General features: G+C 35.2%; 1 protein-coding gene across 8 annotated transcripts in view; it reads left to right on the top strand.

The window, feature by feature from the left end:
• Nucleotides 1-18,440, top strand: part of HLTF (helicase like transcription factor) — a 71,865-nt gene that overhangs the window by 14,980 nt on the left and 38,445 nt on the right. For 4 of the 8 annotated variants that reach the window (XM_084990021.1, XM_084990017.1, XM_084990019.1 and 1 more), the window contains exons 6-13: nt 805-879; nt 1,180-1,371; nt 4,325-4,420; nt 7,366-7,441; nt 9,000-9,090; nt 11,222-11,301; nt 11,387-11,431; nt 13,217-13,303. In XM_084990021.1, coding sequence (XP_084846147.1) covers nt 805-879; nt 1,180-1,371; nt 4,325-4,420; nt 7,366-7,441; nt 9,000-9,090; nt 11,222-11,301; nt 11,387-11,431; nt 13,217-13,303 — 742 coding nt within the window. Of the gene's footprint in view, nt 1-804; nt 880-1,179; nt 1,372-4,324; nt 4,421-7,365; nt 7,442-8,999; nt 9,091-11,221; nt 11,302-11,386; nt 11,432-13,213; nt 13,304-18,440 lie in introns of all 8 variants that reach the window. The other 4 variants (XM_084990018.1, XM_003358605.6, XM_013992063.3 and 1 more) reach the window with 1 other exon arrangement.

The following is an 18,440-nucleotide window of genomic DNA, read 5'->3' as shown; positions in this document are numbered from 1 at the left end:
AGATGTTATGTTGACTTCTTATCCTGCTGAGCCACAATGAGAATGCCATACTTTTAGCCTTTTTATATTCTAATTATAGTTACTGTATTTTCCCTGCTCATGATTAGAAGGACTTAAGCTTGTGCCCAGTGGGTAAACCCCAGATTACCTCTCCTCAATTATTAGACTTAGCCCGATTTGTTCTGGGCTGCTGCTGTGTATTTATTTGCCAATTTACAAAAGTAATTTTAGCATATATATGTTATTATAAAATTGGAGTAAATCAAATTAAAGAACCAACTAGATCAAATTAGCATAAGATTGAAATTATCCTAATGTTTTTCAGCACATAGCAGGATGATTGCAGTAATACTAAGTGAGATGTCATTTACTTGAAAAAGTCAAATATACATGGTAGGATCTGCCAAAATGGTTTGAATACAGTTAATAGAATCACATAATTTAAATGACAAAAGAAACTTTAGAAATACTCTAAACTTTAGAGATACTCATTTTGTAGGCATAAGATAACAGGGCCGTAAAGGTAAAGTATTTTGCCCAAAGTTATATATAGGTTATTTGTGACAGAGCTGTGACTGAAACTCAGGACTTAAAACTCCATTCTGTATTCCTTTGACTGTAACAGTTACAGGACCTATTTATTCTGCCTTTATCGAGCAGTGTATTATCACAAATAATTTATTTTACATACCTTTTGGTATTCATCTCTTTTGGTTAATTAAATGATTTGAAATCTCTGAATTACATGCAATTATTATTTTAATTGGTTTGCTTCATAATGTTTCTTGTTGTTCTTTGTTGTAGCTTAAGACAGAATTTGACAAATTGTTTGAAGATTTAAAAGAAGATGATAAAACTCATGAAATGGAACCAGCTGAGGTATTGAGCCAATGCTTTCTATTTAAAAATATTTGGATTTTAAGATACAGTGTTAATCTATACATTAAATTTTTTTGGCCGTGCCCATGGCCATGTGGAAGTTCCAGAGCCAGGGATCAAACCCACAGCAGGGATCTGAGTCACAGCAGTAACAACGCCAGATCCGTAATCTGCTACATCATAGGGGAACTCCGTTAATCTATACATTTTTATGACAAGATCAATTGTTTTCTAGATTCTGCATGGGGAAAAAGAAAAGGTTTATTGTATTTCTGTTTATGATATTTCCTTTATTTATAGGCTGTTGAAACACCATTACTTCCACATCAAAAACAAGCTTTAGCTTGGATGGTTTCACGGGAAAATAGTAAAGAACTTCCACCGTTCTGGGAACAGCGAAGTGACTTATACTATAACACAATAACTAATTTTTCTGAGAAGGACCGACCAGAAAATGTTCATGGAGGAATTTTAGCTGATGATATGGGTTTGGTAATTTTATTTTTTCTTGAGTTAATAACATTTTCCTTGTAACTATGATTTTATAGAAAGTAATTTTTGAAGTAGATATAGATGGGAAGATGTTGGTGCCAGTTGGGATTAGAATATAGTTTCTCTCATGGTTTTTACTTAAACTAATGCTAAGCTTTTTTTTTTTTCTTTTGGTTCATTTGCCTAAAGTACAGTTAAAGTAATTAGTAATGATAAGAACATACATTTCTGAATTTTCTTTTGAATTTCAAGGTAGCTTATCTTTCATTTTTTTTTTTTTTCTTTTTACAGCTGCACCTGCAGCATACGGAAGTTCTTAGGCCAGGGGTTGAATCAGAGCTGCAGCTGGGTCCCATGCCACAGCCCCAGCTACACCAGATCCAAACCGCATATGCAACTAACTCTGCAGCTTATGGCTATACCAGATCCTTAACCCACTGACTGAGGCCAGCAATCGAACCCGCATTCTCACAGAGACAATGTTGGGTCCTTAACGTGCTGAGCCACAACAGGAATTCCTCACGGGCTTTCTAATAGGAAGATATGATTCCTTACACCAGCAGTTTTTATTCTTTTTGGTCTCAGCAACGCTTTACATTCTTGAAAATTATTGAGAATCTCAAAGAGCTTTTGTTTTTGTGAGTTTTCTATATTAATATGTCTTAATATTTATGATTTAGATATTAAATTTTTCTGATTGTTTTTAAAATAATAGTTAACAAAACTCATTACTTGTAAACAGAAATAGCGTATTTAAAATGAAAAGTACTCTAAAAGAAAAGCAATTTTGATAAGGCTGGCATTTACATTTGACATTTTTGCAGATTTTTTGGTTTTTTTTTTTTAGGGCTACACCCATGCCTATAGAAATTCCCAGGCTAGGGGTCGAATCAGAGCTATAGCTGCTGGCCTACACCACAGCTACATAGGATCCAAGGTGCATCTGTGACCCACTTTACAGCTCATGGCAACACCGGATCCTTAACCTGCTGAGCAAGGCCAGAGATGAAACCCACATCCTCATGGATACTAGTCTGGTTTGTTACTGCTGAGCCATGACAGGAACTCCTCATTTTTGCAGATTTCTTTAATGTCTGGCCTGATAGTTGACAGCTAAATTATAATCTGTTTTTTCATTCATACTGTTATAATATGTTATTTTGGTTGAAGTATATAAAGAAAATTAGTCCTCACACAGCTATCCAGTTGTAAAAGGGAGTATTTTAATAGCTTTTTTAGATAACTAGATACAACGATAAGATTAAACAAGTATTAATTTATTAAAGGTTAATAGTTATAACTTAGAACCTAAAAATCTTATCAGTGAACTTTTTATACTTTGTTCCATTAATATCCACTAGTGTAGCTGGCACATTGAGTGGATATTTTACCCATGCATGATTTTGTAACAAAGTATTGCTCATTTGGAAAAGATTGGTTCTCCGAGTTACACAGAAATGCCAAATGTTGATGCATTTCATTATGCAGTATTAAAGAATTTACATTCATTGATACTACCGCTGATCTTATTAGAAAGATATTTACGGAGTTCCTGTCGTGGCACAGTGGTTAACGAATCCAACTAGGAACCATGAGGTTGCGGGTTCGATCCCTGGCCAACTAGGAACCATGAGGTTGCGGGTCCGATCCCTGGCCTTGCTCAGTGGGTTAAGGGTCCAGCGTTGCTGTGGCTGTGGCTTAGGCCGGCAGCTACAGCTCTGATTAGACCTCTAGCCTGGGAACCTCCATATGCTGTGGGAGCGGTCCTAGAAAAGGCAAAAAAAAAAAAAAAAAAAAAAGAAAGATATTTACATTTGGGAAGCTTCTGTGCTTTCAGCATTGGATACAAGTTTTCTAATATTCAAATTTTTACTTGAAAGCTCAAATTTTATCATTAGCAACAAATACTGTCAGTTTTCCTTGGAGTTGATAGGCTCACTTTATTCATTTTTCAAGAAAATGTCTGGCACTCAGTCATAAATAACTAGTTGTCAGTTCTTTCAGTTACAAGGTTAATACTTGGAAGTGATAATGCATGATGATGCATGGTAGCTAGTTGAACTTCAGTTTAGTCTCAAGGGACTTTGCTCTAGATAACCTTCATATTTTGTTGTGCAAAAGAAGTATTTTCTATACCTCTTATCTTGTGATACAAAATATTCAAAAGATGTACTTAAGAGGTAAGATTTGATAAATGAATGTGTACTGCTTCATCAAGAACATTCTTAAAGTGAAACTTTGTTTTTTACTTATGTGATGGTTCCAAATATAATGACCACTGGTACAATGTAGTGCCAACAGCTCTGTTTCATTCTAAGGCAGCAGCAGTTTTACCCACCGTTGCTTTTGTGGAATTACTTCATATATCAACACAAATGAAGTCCCAGTAGTATTACTAAAATAGTTTTGACAGCACATACTCCTGAAAGGGTCCTGGAGAACTTCTAGGACCTGTGGACAGCACTCTGTAAACTGCTGCTTTACACTGCTTTAAAATTGACAGAGATTTATTTCTGTGTTGCTAATTATAAATTAAGCTATGGAAAATAATGTTTATATTTAAGAAAAATGCACAAGAAATATATCCTTTATGTGTTATTGGTATGGTAGCTTTTAAGCTTTTATTTTTAAATAAAATATCTTATTTTTATATTGGAATTACTAATCATTTTATGTTAGATCTGAATTACATGGCAAGCAAATAGTTGTAGTTTAATTATAAAGTTTTTATAGTTCAGGTTTAGACATAAAATTTTAAAACAGTCATTCAATAAAATGACACTTCTCAGAGATGCTTATAATATTTTATTTAATAATTCTTGGTAATACAATGTGGTAAAGCATTTACTAACTTAATGAAATATTTTTTTCATTAAATGTGGTTTTGGAATGTTCTCTGGTGGGCTGGGTTTCAGAGTCTGACCATTTGTTTTTATAAAACATTTATTTAAAGGGTAAAACTCTGACAGCCATTGCAGTGATTCTTACCAACTTCCATGATGGCAAACCTCTTCCTTTTGAAAGAATTAAAAAAAATCAACTGAAGAAGGTAAAGTATGTGAGTTTTTTTCTGATGTCTCTGATTTATTATAAAATCTATTGTCTTTTAAAAATTATTGCCATTTGGTATTGATAATACCAGATTTTTAGAGATTTGATGAATGGCCTTTCTTGTATGTTGCTGGTAAGAATGAAGGCACATTCTGGAAGGCAGTTTAGTAATGTGTATCAAAAGCCTTTGAAGGGTTTATAATCTTTGACTCAGTAATGCTATTTCAAGAAATTAAAGAAGTGATCAGAAATGCATTTTTTTCCAAAGAGAAAAATATAAGTATTTTTCCCCCAGAATATTTTAAAGGCAGAAAAGAAACACTTCTCAATGAGGTAACAGTTAAATTACAATATAACAATAAAATTTAATGTTATATAACTACAAAATCCTATTTTTGAAGAGTGTTTACTTTCATGATATTTTTTAGTTAAGAAAAAAAACAGGTGCACATTTGTGTATAGAGTTTGAGTTTTCATTTTGTAAATACTTATTTATATATAAGTGTAGTCACACACACTGTATGTACCAAAATGTTAATAATGATAACTATATCTGAGTTATAAGATATGAGTGACTGTTTTTGATAATGTATGTTTTTGTATATAGCATACATACACAATGTATTATATTCAGTTTCTAAGAATTAATAATTATTTAGTTTTGTGGGGAAAATAAATGTTATTGGTGTGAAACAGTTACTCTTCATTCTCAGCTGAAAATCCAAACAACTTAAAGTAGGAAATAACTAAATGCAAAGTATATGTAAATATATCTCTTTATTGGAATTTTCTCTACTGCTGTTCTTCTGATTTTTTTAGGTTTCAAAGATGCTGCACATCACTTCCCTGCCACTGTTTATTAAGATTCTGTTTTATTAATTTTTGCACTTAGTTACATTTCCTTCTTTGTACTTTGATGGGGAGTTTAGTGTTGTTAACATTTGGATTCAGTTCCCTACCCTGATAGTTCAATGCCTATGTCCTTTTCTTTCTACATTTAGTTTTTAAAACTGAAGAATAGCACTTAAGACTACTTATAGCTTCATTGTCAATTATCAATTTAAAAATTATCTGTTTTCAGTAAAGCTTTCCCTTTATTCCCCAAGATCAGCCATGCATATAAGGTATCATGTAGTAGGAAGTTTTTAGGGTATTTATTTTGCTATATTTGTTGAAATTGAGGCTGAAAATGTGATTTCTAGCTAAGCATTTATTGCAACAAAATTTTCATTATTTCAAATAGATTTGGCTAGTCCAAGCTTACAGAGTAAAATGTTAATTTAAATTCTATGATATTGGAGTATTTATAATTTAATAGGTTGGTCTTTATGTCTTTGAACTTTATGAAGAAAAGGCTTACTAAGCAAAACTATTTAATATAACAAGAATAATGTAGAGGATATCCTTTATTTGTAGATAAACTTCTGAATTCTTTTTTTTCCTTTTTTTTTTCTTTTGTCTTTTGTCCTTTTAGGGCCACACCCACAGCATATGGAGGTTCCCAGGCTAGGGATCTAATCAGAGCTGCAGCTGCCAGCCTACACCAGAGTCACAGCAATGCCAGATCTGAGCCGCATCTGTGACCTACACCACAGCTCACGGCAACGCCGGATCCTTAACCCACTGAGCGAGGCCAGGGATTGAACCCGCAACCTCATGGTTCCTAGTCGGATTTGTTTCCGCTGAGCCATGACAGAAACTCCTTGAATTATTTTTTGCATACTACTTAATATAATATAAATGATTATACTGATTACTGAAGGCTGGGTAGAATGTTTGATGAATGGCATTTTTAACGTCAGTTTCTTAGAGTTAATGTTTTAAAAAGTTAGTTATCTAAATAATACATACTACTGATTATCTCTAAAAATGGAACATCTTGGATTTTTAATTTATTTAGACTATACCATTGAAAGGGGATAGATTATCTTTTCAACAACGTTTTTAGTAAAACTTACACTCTAATAGGATTTTATAAAACGTTTAAAATTCTGTTTTTTGGCAATGAGATCCTACTGTATAGCACAGGGAAATGTGTGTGATTGGGTCACTTTGTTGTACAGCAGAACTTGATGAAACATTGTAAATCAACTATAATAATAATAAAAAAATAAAATTCTTTTTTAAAAATTAAAATCAATTATCCTTTATTAGCACTAATTCTAGGCAGAGATTACTTTGTACTCCTGCCAATCAATCTTGAACACCACTCTCAGGTTTTGATTAAAAAATGATCTGACTTTTACAGTATGAGCTCCCTTTTAAACTGAAAGAATTAATTAAATCCTTTGTCATGCCTACTGTAGAACCAAGTCAAGAATTAAAAATAAGATTGGAGGAACCTTGCCCTACTAGACTCAGTTGAAAAGATTTTCACAAAAAACTATAAAATTTTACTTCTATAGAAATTTTATGCTCATGAATACCTAGGTTTTGATTGGATTTTGTATTTTGAAACAATGGAGAACATGTGAAAGGAAAAGGAAAAAGTCAGTAAGAGAGGAGGCACTCTGAAACCTGACTGTTCCCCTATCCACTCTGGGAATTCCAGAAAAACAGGATGTCAGTGGCAGCCTCACTTAAGATCTATTATTTACTGAGCAGGGACTTTTGAGTTATTGAGTTTTTAGTCTTAGAATTCCTTTTAATTCTAAAATCCCATTTATGAATGTTTCTCACAGTAACTAATGTGCAGTTTATAATTGTGGTTTGCTTTTTGTATTCCCTTTGAAAAGGTTAAGATGGACTAGTTTTCTTTTTTGAGGTACCTGTGAAAATTTTTTTCATCAGTTTGTACATTTTTCCTCTTAATGCATCTTCTCCCATTGCTATAGAATGGGGTAGCAATTTAGGTGGTCCTTATTATGTAAGGTAAATCAATATAAAATGAGATGCATTTTTAAACTGACAGTAGTTATGTAAGAAATATGCGTTTTCATCCAGGAATGTAATGTTTACGATGAATCTGTGCAACTTGGAGGGAACAATACCAGTGAAAAGGCAGATGGACTAACCAAAGGTAAACTTTAATTTTGAACATGACCCCATGTTTCATTTAGATTTTTTCCAACTTAATGATATAATTCCCACTCTGGCTTAGTACTATACAAAAATTTCAGATCTCTTTTCCTAAAGATTCTCATGAGGACTAGTAATCAGGAAGTTTTTCATCAAGGAGGCGATAATGGAATTGGGTGGTAGTATGTAAATCAGAGAAACTGAGAAAGAGCATTTTTGGTTGAGAAAAAAATTCCGTGAAAGGGAAGCTCAAAACAAAAGAGAGAGCATATTGTTCTGGGGTCTCAGAGTAGTTTACGGTATTCATAATGCTATGTGCAGGAACAACAGCAGGTCAGGATAGAAACAGGTTAGAGCCGAATTCTGAAGTCAGAGGAGAAATGAAGAGGGGTCTATGGATTTAACAGTTATATGGCTGGATTTTGCAACCAGTGACCACAAAATTAATTTTTGAAGATTGGTTAGACCAGAGCAACGTTGAAAAAAAATTATATATTTTAGGGCCACACCTGTGGCATATGGAGGTTCCCAGGCCAGGGTTTGAATCAGAGCTGTAGCCACTGGCTTATGCCACAGCCACAGCAATGTGAAAATATTTTAAATTAAGACTAGTGGATGAAGAATTGGAAATAACTGTATGCTGTTATATATTTTGCTATTTGATATAGGAGAAAAATACTTGGAGAGGGAGGCAGAATTGAGGGCTTTTGGTGGGGGGTTAAGAAAGAAATTCATGGATAGGAAAAGATAGGATATAATGGAGAGAATAAGTTGTTGGCCTGTGGGAGGAAATGAGATCAAGAAAACAGATGAGTTAGCATTAGAGGGAAAGGAAGTAGGGTTGAGGGAAAATACAGATAATTGAGGGAATAAAAACATAGGAAAGGAAAATTGATAGCTTATAGATGAAGATATCTGATTTTCTTTTGTAAAATGAAGTAGGTCATCCTCTTGGAGTAAAAGGAGTTAAAAATCTTGGCAGAGGATCTAGTGTAATATAGATCATTCTCGTGAATGGGTAGGGAGGCTGTGTGAGCTAAAAGAGTTGCTAAGTGACACAAGGTGACTGCTGAGGTTGTAGAATAGACATTTGGCCAGGGACAGTGCACCCGCTGTATATGGAGATTCCCAGGCCAGGAATCAGACCTGTGCCACAGCAGCTGCTAAAGTCACATCAGTGACAATGCCAAATCTTGAACCTACCGAGCCCCCAGAGAACTTTGGAAAATGGACATTTTTAATATCTCCTATTTATTCATTTTTTCCCCCAGCAGCTCTCAGCAGCCTTGGTACAGCAGGAAATTAAGCCCATGTGGGGGTTGGCTGGATAACTACAGGGGAAAGACTGTACAAAAAAAACTTCAGGTACTTTTTGGTGAGAAAATACTAGATTAGGAAACTGTAGAGAGGATAGCTGGCTGGTTTACTGGAAAGAAAAGTGGAATGATGGTATTAAGAAAGTTGAACTATTGAGTTGGAAAACTAAGGTTTTAAGGATAATATAGTCTAAAACAATTTACTAATACTCTGTATATTTGTCCTTTTCTTTGAAATGGAAGGATCTAGATGTAGTGGAGAACCCAGTATTTCAGATGTCAAGGGAAAGAATAAATATCCCAAGTCAGAATTGTCTAGCTCCCGCCCCAAAAGGTAAACTCCATTATGGTTTGATTTTATATAACATGTTTAAACTCTTTCTCCATTCTCTTACATGTAGGAGAGAGATAGGACCATTATTCAGTCACATAGTTCTTTCAAATATATTTTTTAATTTGAAACTGCTAAAATCACTGTTCTCATTTTATTTCATATATTGGGAAGGCTGTACTCATTTTACTTCATGTGTTATTATTATCTTATTAATGGCTGTACTTGCAGCATATGGAAGTTCCCAGGCCAGGAATGTGAATCTGAGCTACATCTGCAGCACTGCCAGATCCTTTAACCTTCTGTGCAGGGCCAGGGATCAAACCACACCTCCACAGCTACCTGAACTACTGCAGTTGGGTTCTTAACCCACTGTACCACGGCAGGAACTCCTGTTTTCATTTTATAGGTGAAAAAAAGTAATATTAATATATGAAAGCGGTGAATTGGTAATTTTTAGTAATCACTTGCATTTCTGCTGTTTTCCTGTTTCTTTCAACTAAGATCTAGCCATTGGGTTTCTGTTCTTGTTGAGACTTTAGAAGAGTTTTCTTTATAAATTGGAGGAGCTGAGAACTGATGATGGCTTGGATGGCTTGACAAAAGCATTCTTTGCTCATCTTGGTTCTTTCTCACTTCATCTTTAGTGGAAATAAGACATTATAAAATTATTATGAAGATATTTAGGTAGGCTAGGGAGAGAATTTGAATACAGGGCATAAGGCCCTCCTGACCTCCTCTTGAATCTATTAACTTTATAAATTTTATTTATATTCTGGGGTAGATCTAAATACTTGGCTTTTGTGGGGTGTTTTTTTTTGTTTGTTTTTTGTTTTTTGTCTTTTTGCTTTTTCTAGGGCCACTCCTGCAGCATTGGCTTTTGTGTTTTATTGTCCACCATCGATATCTACAGGTGGGACTTCAAGTGTGTCCCTGATAGCTGTTCCACCTGATAGCTGTTCCACCTGTAGAGATCTCAAAACTGAAGCTTTGTTAATTTTTCTCATTCTTTAATACCTCTCTGAACTGAGCACAAAACCAGAACTCATGTTTCCCTTTCATCTATATCTCAAATCTTATAACTCTGAACTGACCGTGGGTGTGGGTTACAGAGCACTGTAGGTAGGCAAGATCAGATAGAGGGTGTGGAGATAATAATGACATGGGGCAAACTAACAATAACGACTGATACACATAGTATAACTGATACATAGATACTTACAGTACAACAGGCATTATTGTAGGGGCTTTGCATATAGTAATACCTTTTTTTGTTTTTTTTTGCTTTTTAGGGCTGCACCTGCGGCATATGGAAGTTCCCTGGCTAGAGGTTGAAATGGAGCTACAGCTGCCAGCCTGTGTCACAGCCACAGCAACAGAGGATCCAAGGAGCCACGTCTGTGACCTTCACCACAGCTCACAGCAGTGCCGGATCCTGAACCCACTGAGCAAGGCCAGGGGTCAAACCTGCATCCTCACTGGTACTAGACGGGCTCATTACCACTGAGCCACAGTGGGAACTTCCTATGGTAATACATTTTTATCCTGTGAAGTGGATTGTATCTTTCTTCCTATTTTCCAAGTGAGGAAACTGAAGCTTAGAAGAATATTAGGTGACTTGCCCAAAGTCACATAGCAAATAAATGGTGGCATAGAGTCTCAGTTCAGAGTCCATTGTTCTTAGGCACTTAACCACCATATTGTACCAGTTTTACATGAAATTTATAAAAATTTTTTTGTGAATTATATTTTTGTCCCTTAATCTGTTTGCTTCATTATATTGGAGAGGTTTTTTTTTTTTTTGATAGTCTAGTTTTTTTCTAGTTTTATGTGTTTTAATTGAATTATCAGATATTAAAGTAGTCAAGTAATTGCTAATTTAGAATGATTTACTTCCTCAAATTTAATTTAATAGTAGTGATACTTGTATTTTGTATAGTGAATGCATCTGTGAAAGGAAAATGCTTTTAGCAAATTTGACTTTCATTTGTCAAATGAAAATACTTTCTCTTGAAATTTTTTCAAAAAATAAAAGGGCAAGATCAAAGCATTTGTACTGCATTTGTGAAACATGATTTTTTATATCCCATTTTTGTTTCGGGTTGCTTAAAAATTTGTGTATACTTAATTTTAGAAGGAAAACTGTTGTACAGTACACTGAAAGCAGCGATTCAGAGGACATTGACACAAGTGACTTGCCACAGAAAATGAAAGGTAATATGAAATGAGTTTGACTTGATAATGTATCCTATATTTTAACTTCTTAGTGTGACCATTTTATATTTGGTTTTGTTTTTAGGCAAACTGAAAAATACACAATCAGAGACTAAAATCAGAGTCAGAGGTATGTATATATCTCTCAATATCTCTAATCTACACTTGGAGATTTTTAAAATAAAACCTTATTGATTTGTATCTGTCTAGCTTGGAATTCTTTAGTAATAGGTCTTGAATTGGACTGCTTTTTACATTTGAACTATTATGGAGTTTACCAAGGGTTCAATGAATGAGGCAAATTGAAGGAATAGGTGCAAATTAAAACCTAAGAGAAAATATTTAAACCAACTTTAAATAAAATTACTATTTATAAAATGACTTTAATAAAGCCTTTTTCATATAAGTATGAATTATAGTTACAAAAGTAGGGTGAGAGTGCCTTGTTAGCATTGTAATACTATTATTATTGTGAGCATTAGACAAATTTACAAGTATTCAGTGAGTATCTTTACTTTTTCCTTTATCTTTAAAACATTCACTTTATTTTCTTTTCCTCTTAATCAGATCATATTATATTCTTTTTTTCCCATTTTTTTTATTACTCAAATGAATTTATCACATCTGTGGTTGTATAATGATCATAACAATCTGATTTCACAGGATTTCCATCCCACAGCCCAGGCACATCCCCCCACCCCCCAAACTGTCTCCTCCAGAGACCATAAGTTTTTCAGTGTCTGTGAGTCAGCATCTGTTCTGCAAAGAAGTTCAGTCTGTCCTTTTTTCAGATTCCGCATGTCAGTGAAAGCATTTGATGTTGGTGTCTCATTGTATGGCTGACTTCACTTAGTATGATAGTTTCTAGGTCCATCCATGTTGCAAAAAATGCTTGTATTTCGTTCTTTTTAATGGCTGAGTAATATTCCATTGTGTATATGTACCACATCTTTTGGATCCACTCCTCTGTCGATGGACATTTAGGTTGTTTCCATGTCTTGGCTATTGTAAATAGTGCCACAGTAAACATTGGAGTACATGTGTCTTTGTGAGTCGTGGTTTTCTCTGGATAGATGCCCAGGAGTGGGATTGCTGGATCAGATGGTAGTTCTGTTTAGTTTTCTGAGGAATCTCCATACTGCTTTCCACAGTGGTTGCACCAATTTACAATCCCACCAGCAGTGTACTAGTGTTCCTTTTTCTCCACATCCTCTCCAGCACTTATTGTTTGTAGACTTTTTGTCTTTTTGCCTTTGCTAGGGCTGTTTCTGTGGCATATGGAGGTTCCCAGGCTAGGGGTCTGATTGGAGCCGCAGCCGCCGGCCTACACCAGAGCCACAGCAGCACAGGATCCGAGCTGCGTCTGCAATCTACACCACAGCTCACGGCAATGCTGGGTCCTCAACCCCCTGAGCAAGGCCAGGGACCGAACCTGCAACCTCATGGTTCCTAGTCGAATTCGTTAACCACTGTGCCACAACGGGAACTCCAGATCATATTATATTCTTAGTAAGAAACTGTATTACTTTTGGAAAGTAACTCATCACCATTGACTGATCTGAAAATTTGGCAGCCTTTTCATTAAATGTTAATCACCTGTTTCACTGAAAATTCTCCTTCCACCTGGGAGCTGAGTCACTCTGCATATGGTTACTTCTGTTTTTACTTCTCTTCCTCAAGAGAAGCAAAAATTTATCATAAATGACTACATTTTTTGCCTTTCTTCTCTGAGCTAGAAGAATATGCTTAGAAGACGCAATTTGGTTACTATTTTATTTTTATTTAATGATATACGCTCCTAAGAGAGTTTGGAAGTGGTATTATATTTCCTGTCCTTTGAAAGTACCTGTACCTAAGTACAGGAGAGAATTAGTTTTTAACTATCTTAATGATTCTCTGGTTTTTACCTCAGCAGGATCATCTAAGGTTAAAGAAGATGCAGAGTTTGCATGTGCACTTACTTCATCTACCCCTACAATGAAAAAGAAAATGTTGAAAAAGGGTTAGTAAATCTTCTGGATTTTTAGCTTTTGTTTGGTTTGTTTTTTGTATTTTTCAAAGAAAAAGATTTTAATGACAAAAGTTATAAAACCATATTAAAAGAAATTTAAGTAGTGAAAAGAAAAAAAAAATCTCATTTTTAAAAGTGCACTTTGATGTATTTTCCTATTCTGTATGTTTTAGTTTGGTCAAAAATATGATGGGAAGGGGGACTATTACTTGTTTGAGTAGCAGAGATGTTTTTCCTAGTAAAGGCATAGAACAATTTATGGCTACTTTAAAACTTAATTTCATTTGGATTAATTAGAATTATAATACAATTTTAATTCTTGGTATAAGAATTTGATTTTCAATTTAAAAATGTCAGTGATCTTCATTATAAATTTTTTTTTTTGTCTTTTCTAAGGGCCACACTCATGGCATCTGGAGGTTCCCAGGCTAGGGGTCTAGTTGGAGATGTATCTGCCGGCCTATACCAGAGCCACATCAACGTGGGATCTGAGCCGCATTTGTGACCTACACCACAGATCACGGCAACGCCGGATCCTTAACCCACTGAGAGAGGCCAGGGATCGAACCTGCAATCTCATGGTTCCTAGTCAGATTCATTAACCACTGAGCCATGTCGGGAACTCCCCCATTATAACTTTATATTTTGTAATTCATAGGAAAATGACAGTGCTTAAGATTCTGAATATTTCAAATGGAAAGAGACTGTGGTTAAGGTGATCTGTAACAAGTTACTGTATTTCTTTATCTTAGTTCCTGTTTTACATGTTGAGGGTATAGCAAACCAAAGACTGTTTTCATGGAGCTTATCTAGTGCTGTCGGGGGGGTGGGAGGGAAACATAAACACATAATTTAAAACATTTTTTAATTGAAGTATAGTTGCTGAACAGTATTATATAAGTTATAGGTGTACAGTATAGTGATTCACAATTTTTAAAGGTTATACTCCATTTATGGTTTTATAAAATATTTGTGATATTCCTTGGGTTGTACAGTATATCCTTGTTGCTTATTTTATACTTACTAGTTTGTACCTCTACTTTCTTATTCCTATATTGCCCCTCGCTTCTTCCTTTCTCCGTTGGTAACCACTAGTTTGTTTTCTATTTCTGTGAGCCTTTTTCTTTTTTGTTATATTCCCTAGTTTGTTGTATTTTTTAGATTCCACATATATGTGATATCATACAGTATTTGTTTTCTTTGACTTATTTCACTTAGCATAATACCCTCCAAGTCCATCCATGTTGCTGTAAATGGCAAAATTTCATCTCTTTTTAAAGGCTGTGTAATATTCCATTATATATGTGTGTGTGAGTGTGTGTGTGTGTGTGTGTGTGTATACTGTTATGTATGTAATATATATAATATTCCATTATATGTGTGTGTGTATGCATATTCTTTATGCATTCATCTGTTGATGGACACTTAGATTGCTTCCATATCTTGGCTGTTGTAAATAATGCCCTGAACATTGGGGTGCATACATCTTTTCAAATGAGTGTTTTTTGGTCTTCAGATATATATTCAAGAATGGAATTGCTGGGTCACGTGGTAGTTGTATTTTTAGTTTTTTGAGAAATGTTCATACTGTTTTCCACAGTGGCTACACCAGTTTACATTCCCACTAACAGTGTAGGAGGGTTTCCCTTTCCTTCACATCCTCACCAGTACTTATCAGAATGTTAACCATTCTGAGAGGTGTAAGGTGATATCTCATGGTGATTTTGATTTGCATTTCCCTTATGATTAATGATATTGAGCATCTCTTCATGTGCTTCTTGTTCATCTGTATTTCTTTGGAAATATCTATTCAGGTCTTCTGCCTATTTTATAATTGGGTTATCTGTGATTTTGATGTTGAATTGTTTTGATGTATGAGCTGTTTATATGTGTTGGATCTAATGTCTTATCTGTCTTATCATTTGCAAATATTTTCTCCCATTCAGTAGCTTCTTTTTTCATTTTATCAATGTTTTCTTTTGCTGTCCAAAAGCTTTTAAGTTTAATTAGGTTCTATTTGTTTATTATTGCTTTTATTCCCTTTACTTTCTTTAGGAGACAGATCCAAAAAAAATTTGCTGAAATTTATGTCAAAACATGTTCTGTGTATATTTTCCTCTAGGAGTTTTATAGCATCCAGCCTTACATTTAGATCTTTAATCCATTTTGAGTTTTCGTATGTGGTATTAGTGAATGTTCTAATTTCATTCTTAATATATATGTAGTTGTCCAGTTGTCCCAGAACCACTTATTGAAGAGATTGTCTTTTCTCTATTGTATAGTCTAGCCTTCTTTATCATAGATTAATTGACCATAAGTCTGTGGGTTTATTTCTAGACTCTGTCTTGTTCCCCTGATCTATCTGACTGTTTTGTGATGGTACTATGCTATTTTGTGAATTTCTTTTTTTTTTTTTTTTTTTTTTTTTGCTTTTTAGGGTGGCACCCTCAGCATGTGGAAGTCCTAGGCTAGGGGTTGAACTGGAATTGCAGCTGCCGGCCTGTGCCTCAGCAGCAACGCCAGATCCAAGCTGTGTCTGTGACCTATACCACAGTTCACAGCAACACTGGATTTTTAACCCACTGAGCAGAGTCAGGGATCAGACCCGAATCCTCATGGATACTATTTGGGTTCATTACTGCTGAGCCACAATGGGAACTCCTAGTACTATACTGTTTTGATTACTGTGGCTTTGTACTATAGTCTGAAGTCAGGGAACCTGATTCCTCTAGCTCTGTGAAAATCACTGCTGCTGAACAGAAAAAAGAATGAAAAGAAATGAGGACATTTTAAGAGACTTCTGGGAGAATATCAAGCCCACGACTATTTGCATTATGGTGTCCCAGGAGGAGAAGAGAGAAAAAGGGCCTGAGACATAATAGCTGGAAACTTCTCTAATCTTGGAAAAGAAACAGTCACCCAAATCCAGAAAGCAGAGGGTCCCTTACAGTATGATCCCAAAAGGAAAACACCAAGACATATTGTAATTAAAATGACAGAAGTTAAAGGTAAAGAGAATATTTAATATAGCAAGGAAAAAGCAACAAGTAATATACAAGGGAACTTTTGTAAGGCTACCAGCTGTTTCTTCAGCAGAAACTGTTTGGGGCAGAAGGGAGTGGTATGACATATTTAAAATGATGAAAGGGAACAAGTGTTCTCAGCCAAGAATACTCCAGCATGTGTCTTCTTTAAATTTGATGGAGGAACCTAAAGTCTTATAAACAAGCAAAAGCTAAAAGAATTCTATACCACCAAACCAGCTTTACAACAAATGTTAAAGGAATTTCTCTAGGCAAAAAAGAAAAAGTCACAACTAGAAACAAGAAAATTACAAAATGAAAAAGCTCACCAGTAAAGGCAAATATACAGTAAAGGTAGGAAGTCATGCATGTAAGAAATCAGCAACTTAAAACAGTCACGTATGTATCTATCTAGACTGCTCTACAGAACCTCATGGTAACTGCAAACCAAAAATCTATAATAGGAATACACACTAAAAAGAAAAGGAGTCCAGACGTAACACTAAAGATAGCTATCAAATCACAAGAGAACAAAAGACAAAGAAATGGGGAAAAATGACCTGCAAAACCAAATCCAAAACAGTTAACAAAATGGCAGTAAGAGCATACATATCAATAATACCTTAAATATAAATGGACTAAATGCTTAAACCAAAAGATATAGAGTAGCTGAATGGATACAAAAACAAGACCCATATATGTGCTACCTAAAAAAGACTTACTTCAGATCTAGGGAAGTACACAGACAGACTAAAAGTGAGGGGATGGAAAAATATATTTCCTGCAAATGGAAATGAAAAGAAAGCTGGAGTATCAGTACTTTTATGAGATAAACTTTAAAGTACAGACTGTTACAAGAGATAGAGAAGGTCACTACATAATGATTGAGGAATCAATCCAAGAAGAAGATATAAATCAATGGTAAATATATGCACCCAACCTAGGAGCACCTAAATATATGTCATAACTTTAATTAAATAAGTGCTCTAAAGAAAATAAAGGAGGATTATGAAATAAAGATTGATCGAAGGTGCCTATTTAAGAAAGTGATATTTGAGCTGATAATGAGAGCTAACTTTGGTCTAAAAATCAAACAATTATGTGGGAGTTCCCATTGAGGCTCAGTGGTTAACAAATCTGACTAGGAACCATGAGGTTGTGGGTTCGATCCGTGGCCTTGCTCAGTGGGTTAAGGATCCGGCGTTACCGTGAGCTGTGGTGTAGATCGCAGATGCGGCTCGGATCCCGCGTTGCTGTGGCTCTGGTGTAGGCCAGTGGCTACAGCTCCGATTTGACCCCTAGCCTGGGAACCCCCATATGTCATGGGAGCAGCCCAAGAAATGGCAAAAAAAAAAAAGACAAGAAATAAATAAATAAAAAATAATAAAAATTCGACAATTATGAATAGGAAAATCCAGGTTTTAGATCACTCTTGACCTTAACTTTAGAAATTTCAAGAAAAGTGTAATTTTTTTCTTTCTTTTCTTTTTTTGGGGGGGGTCACCCTGCAGCAGCATTTGGAGTTCCCTGAGCAGGAATCAGATCCGAGCCACAGTCTCCACCTAAGCTGCAGCTGTGGCAACGCCTAATCCCCAATCCATTGTGCTGGGCTGCTGATTGAACCTGTGTATTCCAGTGCTCCTAAGACACTGTCAGTCCCGTTGCACCACAGTGGGAATTCTGGAAAGTGAAATTTTTAATTGAGATAGAATTAAATTCACAGGAAAAAAGTTCCTTTCTGTTACAGACACATAGCTATAACACAAGAAACTTGAAAAATCATAGATGAAATAGAACCAAAATACCATATTTATGGAAGAGAAGCAGAATAGAAACAAAAATCAGTTAGTGAAGATGGAAGCTATATCTTGTTGGGTAGATAGTGATTTCTTAAATTTAAGACAAAAGGAAGAAAAAGGTTGATTAAATTGTCTGCATATAAAATTTCCATGCATTGAAAGGACCGTAGGAGCTCCTGCTGTGGTTCAATGGGATTGGCAGCATCTCTGAATTGCCAGGACGCAGGTTTGTTCCCCACCCAGGCATAGGTGTGGCATAAGTTACAACTGCGGCTCAGATCTGATCCCTGGCCCAGGAGGTCCATG

The sequence above is a fragment of the Sus scrofa genome, chromosome 13 (assembly GCF_054392235.1).
Source record: "Sus scrofa isolate SSC_HxYL_T2T_F1_AM1 chromosome 13, Sscrofa_HxYL_maternal_Yorkshire_Landrace_v2.0, whole genome shotgun sequence".
NCBI lineage: Eukaryota > Metazoa > Chordata > Mammalia > Artiodactyla > Suidae > Sus > Sus scrofa.
This window is presented reverse-complemented; position numbering and strand designations above follow the sequence as displayed.